The sequence below is a fragment of the Hylobates moloch genome, unplaced genomic scaffold (assembly GCF_009828535.3).
Source record: "Hylobates moloch isolate HMO894 unplaced genomic scaffold, HMol_V3 SCAFFOLD_9, whole genome shotgun sequence".
Taxonomy (NCBI): domain Eukaryota; kingdom Metazoa; phylum Chordata; class Mammalia; order Primates; family Hylobatidae; genus Hylobates; species Hylobates moloch.
This window is the reverse complement of record NW_026652284.1, coordinates 78480513-78489977: the sequence shown is the minus strand read 5'-3', so window position 1 is coordinate 78489977 and position 9465 is coordinate 78480513. Positions and strand designations below refer to the sequence as shown.

The window sequence follows — 9465 nt, the reverse complement described above, 5'->3', positions numbered from 1 at the left end:
CATTAGATAGGACTCGCTGCAGGCTCAGATGATCATTAGATAGGACTCGCTGCAGGCTCAGATGATCATTAGATAGGACTCGCTGCAGGCTCAGATGATCGTTAGCATTTTTAGCAAGAAAGTAGTTTAAGGTATGTACTTTTTTAAGACATAATGCTATTGCACATTTGATAAACTATAGTATAGTGTAAACATAAATTTTATGTACACTGGGAAACCAAAAATTTAGTGTGACTTGCTTTATTGAGAGATTAGCTTTATTGTGATGTGATCTGGAACCAAATCCACGTATCTCCAAGATACGCCTGTACAAAGAAGTACATTGCTACTTTACTAAAGAAAAAAAATTGAAAAAATAAAAAGAGAAAAAAGATGTAGAACCAACTTGAAATGCTCTTAGAGAAATGAATATTATGGTATATCAGTTTAAAATAACATGAAAACATTAAAATGATTATAAGAAAGTATGTAATAACCTGGAGTGTGCTTCAGAAAGTTTCATTCATTCAACAAATATTCATTAGAACTGGACATGGCTTCTTCCTGTAAGAAGTTCATTCCCTAGGTAAGGAGATAAGGTGAAGATTGAGAAAGCTCCAAGAGGATAGGTCTCTGTCTTGTCATTTCTCCAAGACCTAGAGTAGTGGCTGACACACAGCAGATGTTCAATAAATATTTGTTGGCTGGCTAGCAAGGATAACACCACACACAACAAAATTTAATTCCAGGCAACATATAACTTAAAGATATCTTAACAAAAACTCTATGAAGGCTTTGGAACTTTACAGAAGAAATCATTGAGGCCAACAGGGAGAGAAGCAAAGTTCATCAAAGTAGATGATGCATCCTTGTTTACCTTTGGAAGACCAGAAGAAGATGAGAGGGGGCTTGGCAGTGGGAAGTGGAGCTAAGGTAGCACTTCGGCTGCTAGAGTGTGCTTCAGCACTTGAGTCGCCATGTGGCCAGACCAACAGATCACTGGGCATCGCCACAAGTGACAGCATGGGTGGCAGCAGCTGGCCCGAGGTGGACCTGCCATGTCAGAAGCCCCAGAGTCCACCCAGACTCTCAGGCCAGGCTGGCTGACCCCTGAGCTAAAACTCCAGATGGGGAATAGTCGTTAGATTGTTGTTTTCTTGTATGTTCCAGTTGGGTAATCCTGGACTGGATGAGAAATTTCTGCTTGCAAATATATATCAATTATGTTGATTTTATAATAATAATAATTATATCAGGTCTACAAACCGATGTTCTTTTTGGAATAATTCAGAATGTGTGGCATGCAAATTTTCTTAAACTAAACTGCTGAATGTGCATTTTAAGGATGACTAAATTTACTTTGAAAAAATAACATATTAACATAATTTTACAAACAATATTTAGCTATTATAAATAACTTTACTTCAAAATCAATTTTGTCTTCTTTTCCTGTGTTACAGGTATCATATTTTATCAGGAATTCCTTGGTGCTGCTTTTCTCACTGTATTTATATATCTTTTTGGGTGAGTAAATGTCTCAGAGGTAAAGTATGTGAAATTCTATTACTTTTACATAGGATTTTTGGCATTGTACCAGAGGTATAGAAAATTGGAAAATAATATAAGAAACATCAGTTTCCTGACTTCCTAAAAGAAACATATTTTTAAACTTAAGGCCCTACACAGGGCTCAGTGTCTTCGGCTTTGTGACTTAGGTATCCCTCTGCAGTTCTGAAACATTGGGGATTTTCAATTCCAGGCCAAAGACAAGGTACATCCACTGGCCCTTGTAGTTGCTCCACGACATTTCTGTACTGTATCAGACCTACTTCGCTCTTGGGAACCCCTAGATTAGATCTAAATTAGAGAATCATGATCCTCTAGGATCGCCCAAAATAAAAGGGCAAGATGGGCAGATCCCTTGCTTAGTCATGATAGTATCAGGTTGGTAGCATCCCTTTCTTGTGTTAGAGTGTGCAGCTTGAGCTCTCCCTAGAGATTTGGTGGGCATCATTGCTAGCATTGCTTGCAAACAGAGAGCAGAACTTTGACAATATATCGCCAGTGTATAGGAGCTTCCATGACTCCATGAGGCACTTCATTAAATGTTTAACTGCTCCTTGATCTAGTAGTAGTCAGCATGATCATTGTTATGCAAACTTGAGCCTAGGCTATTTTCGGTGGAGGAAGCCATCTATCTTGAAAATTCAATTTCATAAGATAATTGGGCAAGGCCAAACTTCTGAGGTCTGGAAATTTTGACTACTCTTACGGCCAAGGACAACTAGATTTCTTAGAAAATTAAAGAATAAATTATTTTTTCTCTTGTGTCACATGCCGGAAATGGATCTAGGCGTGCATGGGCAGAAAATGAGACAGGGTGTCTACCCAAAGGGTTTTGAGCCTGAATTAGCCCTCAGATGGTAAAAACCTGGGGCAGAGATCTACTGGAATCTGCCCAAGTCTTGGTTCTGGGTAGAACTATTGGCTGTGCTAATTAAGACAAATACTAGGAAGCTTACCATGAGAAACTGGATGAACAAAACCAATGGGATTTATGTCATCATGTAGAATATGGAGCTCAGTTATTTAATACCATGCATCTGTTTCAGTGTTCTTGTATTCTTTATTAATATTATTCTTACAGGTGTTTTCTGTCATTCCTTGGTGTATTTTTGGTCACAAGAAATCGAGAAAAGGAACATCTGCAAGAGTCTTATATTGATTTTGGAAACATTCCAGGTAAAATCACATATTCTTTATAGTGGAAAATTTGATCCTTATAAATGAATAATTATTGGTATTATTTTGGGTGGTAAGTTAATATAAAACATAATTCTTACCCTAAAAAATGTACATTTAATAATGAAACCAAAGGTGCTATTTTCAGTGTAAATGTTACTAATAATTTATTGAATGTCAGTTTTGCACAGAACTGGGTATATAAAAGAACTGACCATGTTTCCTCGATTTGGGTGATTTGGAGGATTTCCTTTTTGGGTTTCCTTAAATTGGAAAAGGTAGAGAAAAGAGTAGCAATGACTACCAGCAGCAGACCCCTGCCACTCTGAGAGCCTTGAAGGAATATCCAAGGACAAAGGGTAGGCAGCTAAGGAACATGTCTTGGGGGAAGCCTGGGGTGGCCTGTGCACTGTGGCTCAGGACAGTCGCCAAAACATGAGTAGTTTCTTCCCCGTTCCTCACTCTGCCTACCCAGAGAGGAAACACTCTTTCCCGTTCTCACTCTCACTGAGAAATAGCTCGCCTAGTCATGTAGACAACAAAAGCCAAGTCCAGGACAAAGGAAACTGTCTGCTGTGTCACCTCCTCCCCTGTCCACCCGCCCTCAGCACTCTCCAGCCTTACTGGGGATGTAGGGGACCTATAGCTTTCCAGGCAGGAGTGGAGATATTCTCACAGCTTTCTCCACCATTCTGTTAGCATCATGCCTGTGAAGCAAAAACTAGGGAAGCCTCATCCCTAAGACTGAGAAATATGGCCCCATGAATGAATTCTGTGTTCTGTTTGCCATTCAAGCCATCTTATCTGCTGGGAGCAGTCAATGAAAGAATTGGCATCAGTGGCAAAGGTGCGTGTGATAGAAGCCTTATATGGTTAGAGGTTCTTTGATAGGAAATAAAGTTTGATTTTTTTTTTTTTTGAGACAGAGTCTTGCTCTGTTGCCCAGGCTGGAGTGCAGTGGCACAATCTCAGCTTACTGCAGCCTCCCCCTCCCGGGTCCAAGTGATTCTCGTGTCTCAGCCTCCCAGGTAGGCACCACCATGCCTGGCTAATTTTTGTATTTTTAGCAGAGATGGGTTTTCACCATGTTGGCCAGGCTGGTCTCGAACTCCTGACCTCAAGTGATTCGCCTGCCTCGGCCTCCCAACGTACTGGGATTATAGGTGTGAGCCACTGCGCCCAGCCTGATTATTTTTAACTCTATTTTTTATTTCACAAAGCCCAATGCATAGACTCCACAGCAGCTTTAGAAGTCACTATCAAAGGCTATTTTTCTATGTTGTTAATATGCATTCGACATGGAAAAGAAGACACAACCCCGGAGAGAAAGGCTTGGAGATGAGTGAATGCTTCACGTGAATCTCCAGACTAAACCCACCTGATTTCCATGCCCAGCATGTAGATCCTGTGGGGTGGGGATAGTGGCTCTGACACAGACAGCTCGCTATCACATAGCTAGAGACATGGCGTTCCAAGGGCCTTTTCTTCCTTGACATTCATCTCTTCTGTTTAGAGAGTGCCCACATAATATAAAAGAGAGGTGATAAAATGTGGCCTAGATTGAGGAGAAATTATTAAGACTTATTTTTCTGTAAGACCTCAAAAGATTCTCTATGATTATTATCTCCACAGGGAAACAAACGTTGGACAAAATACAACCAGATTCAAATAGCTTATCCTATGGAACTTTGCCTGATGGAAGTGACTCAACAAAGAGCCAAGGTGGAGAGAAGAAAGAGGTCTAAATGCTGAGAGGGATGGCTGTTGGCCTGTTATTCCATACCACCTTTTTAAAAAATTGCACATGTTCAATTTGTATCAGCAGCTCTTTTATAAGCTGACATGTGCTAGCATTCACTTCAGTCCTTTCCCTCACCTCAGCGTCTATGGACAATCGGGGACTTCCTAAGCTCTGACAGTCTAATATTTCCATGGAATGTGATTTGGAGTGTTCCTCACACCCTGGACCTCTCCCTAGTGATTATCTAGCCAGCTGCACCTTACTCAGAGCCCGGCTGCTCTAGCAGGAATGTTGCACAGAAACGTACATTTGCGGTTTGGCCACAGGTCGCATAGGTGGCTTCTCCCACGGGTAGTGTCAGTTGCTTCACTTTAAAAAATCACTTCAGCCCCACAACCTGACTCCCAAAAGAAAGGTTTGAGAGTGCTCATTTTTTTTCTAAGACACCTTTTATAACCCTCCCTATAAAAATCTCACCTTTCAAGTCCTAAATTAGAATTGCAAGTCATCTTTTCTGAAAACTAATGCTATCAAAGTCCTCCTTTGAAAATTAAGGGTCTCTTCAAAATTAGAATTTATAAATGACATTCAGTGATGGTGTATACCAAAATTAAAAGACCTTGACTGGTGGGCTTTTTAAATGTAAGAAAGAGGAAGTTTAAGAAGTAGGACTCTGCTTGTTTCGGTAGCCCATGTACTAAAATAGGAACAATGCAGAGAAGATTAGCACAGCCGCCACACAAGGCTGACACATAAATTCACGAAGCATTAGAGACAAAAAGTAGGACCAATTTTTTTTTTATTTTTTAATAAAAATATAGAATGGTGACGTTTTCTTCAGCTGTATGATTCTATTATACTTGAAACTGAAGAAAAATTTAATATCCTATGTCTTTGTTTTTATAGATCTTATAATTTATCAAGTGGATTTATATGTCTTATTCTCCATATAAGTCTAAAACATCATATTTAAATTCTTAGTGATAGTTTCACTACACATCATTTCTTCCCAAAGTCATTATCTCAAGCTTTGTAAATTCTTCTAGATAAAAGGAGAGTTGTGATTAGAGAACTGAATTTCAGCCATTTAAATCTGTAGACATAGAAAACAACCCAGTGGTCAAACCTGAGCTTCAAGAGGAAGCCCAAGTCCTCCTGTTTCCTGAATGGCTTTTCCACTCCAATTCATCACATATCTACTAAGACATATTTGCAGGTAGAATCCATAATAATATCTGTTATTTATGATCTACCTAATATTTAAAGGAGAAGAAAAGAGGTAGCCTTTGTTGTAGCCAACATCCAATAATAAGTCCCACCCTTAATGACATTTCAAAGCCTTCAGATCACTTCTGACATGTCTGTCCAATATCATTCCAATCAATAGTCTTGCATTTAAATAGGTTGTTTAACTCGGTGGTATTGAGACTGTAACCTTAATGGCTCAGGTCTTTTAGCTTTGTTCTTTGTCATAATCTGCACTCCTGGCCAGACTGACCAAACCTGGCTGCAAAGGAAAGAGATTTGAATTGATCACCAATGTATGAAAAATACAGAACCCATGTCTGGCTCCTAAACTCCTGGTAATAATTCCCGCCATTGTAGCAAATGTCCCATGCATTCAGATAAAGCAGTCATAATTTATGGCGTATTTTACCGAATTGGTCCAGCATATTGGTACTACAAGGCTCAGCCGAGAAATGTATCTGGTGCCTTAAACTACAGATTTCTGGTGACTCTTAAAACTGGTTTCAAAGATTGAGAAAACAATTAGACTGAAGAGTTTTGCTTCAAGTAGACCTGCATTCATAGCTAGAGTGCATGAGGTTTTCAGCACTGTAGAATTTCACACAGGCACAAGCATAACACCAGTACTTTAGCAGCTGCCAACAGTTGCATCTATTAAACGTTTTGAGAAATGACATTGACTTATGCACATTTAAGCAATCAACAATGTTTTAGAAGTCCAGGTAACATATAAAATATATTCAGACCTAGTTTTACTTTCCCTATTGTTGCTCCAAAGTAAGGTAAATAGGAGTTTTAGTTGTACTGGCTTGTAGGATTTTTTAAATCACACAGTGCATGACAACAACTAAAGCCAACTCAGTCCTTCTCTTGGCATTGTGAGTTGAGGACCTTTAGCCAACTGTTAGCTCATCTGACTATTTGTCTAGACCAAGGGTCGGCAAAGTTTTCAGTAAAGACCCACAGAGTACATATTTTGGAGTTTGTGTTGTCTGTCCCAACAGACAGACATGGTGTCTGTCCCAACTACCCAACTCTGCCATTGTAGCACTAAAGCAGCCATAGACAAGATGTAAACAGAAGAGCATGGCTATACAAGATGTAAACAGAAGAGCATGGCTATGTTCCAGTAAAACTTTATTTACAGGCCAGGCATGGTGGCTCATGCCTGTAATCCCAGCACTCTGGGAGGCTGAGGCCAACAGATCATCTGAGGTTAGGAGTTTGGGACCAGCCTGGTCAACATAGTGAAACTCCATCTCTACTAAAAGTACAAAAATTAGCCAGGCGTGACAGTGGGTGCCTGGAGTCCCAGCTACTCGGGAGGCTGAGGCAGGAGAATCGCTTGAACCCAGGAGGTAGAGGTTGCAGTGAGCCGAGATCACGTCATTGCACTCCAGCCGGGGTGACAGAGTAAGACTGTCTCAAAAAAAAAAAAACCAAAAACAAGTGGCCAGTCTATGAGCTATAGTTCCCAACACCTGGTCTAGATTCTTCTGCCCTTGCTCTGCAGCTTCTTTCCTGTTGATTGGGCATTCAGGGAAGGAGTTGAAAAAGTGACACTCATGGCTCATGACAAATGAGATACTTGGGGAGTGTGGAACCATGGCTTGATATTTGCCTTCAGATATTTTTGCTTATATAAGTTCTAAATGGAAGTGATAAGTTCATTCTTAGGGTCCAAGTTGAAAGGCAGTGGTTCTTTTGTGAACACCACTAACTAAATTCGAAAAGCCTCTCCAATTCCACATTCCAAGTCTGTAACAGCTTTGGAAATGAGTAACAATGACCTCTCACGTGGTAGATTAAAGCAGAGGCCTTTGCCATATGATTGTTTTTTGGCTTAAATGTTTGCTTGCCCTGTAACTGCAATACTTTGATTACCAGAATCACTTGAAAACAAATACAATAAAAAAATTTCTCAAGCAGTGACCCAGAATGTATTCTTCCTCCTCTTCAATACCCCACACACTCCTAGAGATTCTGTTCTGTGGCAACGTAAGAAAGAGAAAGGCAGATTTCATAGATGAGTACAGTTTCGATGCTATGAAAGAGTAATGGTGGTAATGTGTAAGTTTGGCTCCGAAGGACGCAGGTGTAATGGTGGACATGACTCAAAGAGATAGAAATGTCGAGCCAAGTTCCCTAAGCCAAGCACCCTCTTTGTGCTCCTGTTTCCAAGCATGCAACTCATCCAGGAATGGTGAGTGTACACACTCAGCCACGCTGAAGGCTGCCTCAGTGCTTGCCAATTTAACAAACAGTGATATGATGGACATAAATATAGCAGTTACTAACATGAACCTTACCAACACTCTTCCAGACTGCTTTACTTAAACTCTATGGCTGGTTATAGAGGCAGTCTTTGCACCGGGCGGCTGCAAGGCTAATGCACATGTTTGGCACCAGTGAATGTGAGTCCTTTAGTGAGGCTGCTAGATAAACACCACACATTTTGAACTATTAGAACAAAATCTCAAAATTGAGCCCAACATGATTGTATGGGGAATTTAGAGGCTGCTTCTAATCGTTAGACTCATCAACAGTCTGGCTCTTATTATGACCATCTTGAAGTAAAAAAATAAAATAAAAGTCCACACATACACAGTTTCCATGCAAATATAGACCAGCCTTGGGCTATTAAACCTAGCATTTTAGCAATTGTGGTAAATGCAAGGAAGAGCCTTCCCACCCAGGAATTTTTGAGTCTGTTCCCTTTCTCACCAGCCTCAGGGTACCACACAACATGATGTCCTGTGCCAGGAGAGCAAATCAGTTACAGGAGCTGTGGCCCATCCAAGGAAGCTTTTTTTTTTTCCTGAGAGGGAGGAAACTCCTCCTTTAATGTTGGTCCTTATTGAGAGTTAATGAGTCCCAACCACAATGTAAAAGAGAAATATCAATCCCAATATCAAATAAATGTGGTGTTTCGGGGTGCACCCTGCTGGGCCAGGTGCTGCCAAGAGTTTCATGGAGTTCCAGACAAGATGTAAGATAGTCTCCATGTTCCAGGAAAGAATCTCCTTCCCAGGGAGCTGATAAATGCGTAGCCAAGAAAGAGCCCTCCATTCCTGGTAGGACCAGCATGCATGGACCGAAGCCACTTTGCACATTTGAGCTGCTGCTATCCAAACATGAGCAAATCCGTCCAGTGTGCACGCATCCCACTTTCAAGCCTTTCCCTCATGGTTCTAATTTGAAAACCAACCTCAGAAATGTTCTGAGGCTTGGGCTCTACTCCCTCTATCCAAAGCACCTCACCTAAACCTTCTAAACACTGTGCATGAACAAGGAGACGAATCAACTCAAGAACTCTTGACCCAGGGACTCAAAGCCTGGGTTATTTGCCTGATTATAGACTACTAGCTCAATTACCACATGCCTCAATCTTAGCAAATGTTCATTAATTCACTCAAACATAATTGATCACCTACAATTTTCAATGTAATGTGCATTTTTTTAATAGACTTTATTTTGTAGAGCAGCTTTAGGTCACAGCAAAATTGAGCAGAAGGTACAGAGAATTGCCATCTGCTTCCTGCGCCTTCACATGCGTAGCCTCTCCTATTAGCAACATCCCCCACCAGAGTGGTACATTTGTTACAATCAGTGAGCCTACATTGGCACGTCATTATCACCCAAACTCCCTAGTTGACATTAGGGTTCACTCTTGCTGTTATACATTCTATGGGTTTGGAAAAGTGTTTGATGACATGTACCCATCATTATAGTATCATACAGATCAGTTTCAAAAA

The 9465-nt window shown here is 40.6% G+C and overlaps 1 protein-coding gene and 1 pseudogene across 2 annotated transcripts in view; both read left to right on the top strand.

Moving 5' to 3' along the window:
* NIPAL2 (NIPA like domain containing 2) overlaps nt 1-6798 on the top strand; it is a 114868-nt gene extending 108070 nt beyond the window's left edge. The window contains exons 9-11 of one of the 2 annotated variants that reach the window (XM_058444162.1): nt 1440-1503; nt 2666-2721; nt 4354-6798. In XM_058444162.1, coding sequence (XP_058300145.1) covers nt 1440-1503; nt 2666-2721; nt 4354-4466 — 233 coding nt within the window. In that variant the 3' untranslated portion in view covers nt 4467-6798. Of the gene's footprint in view, nt 1-1439; nt 1504-2626; nt 2722-4353 lie in introns of both variants that reach the window. The other variant, XM_032760114.2, reaches the window with a different exon arrangement.
* LOC116813960 (U6 spliceosomal RNA) lies at nt 5138-5259 on the top strand (annotated as a pseudogene).
* Nucleotides 6799-9465: the final 2667 nt, after the last annotated feature.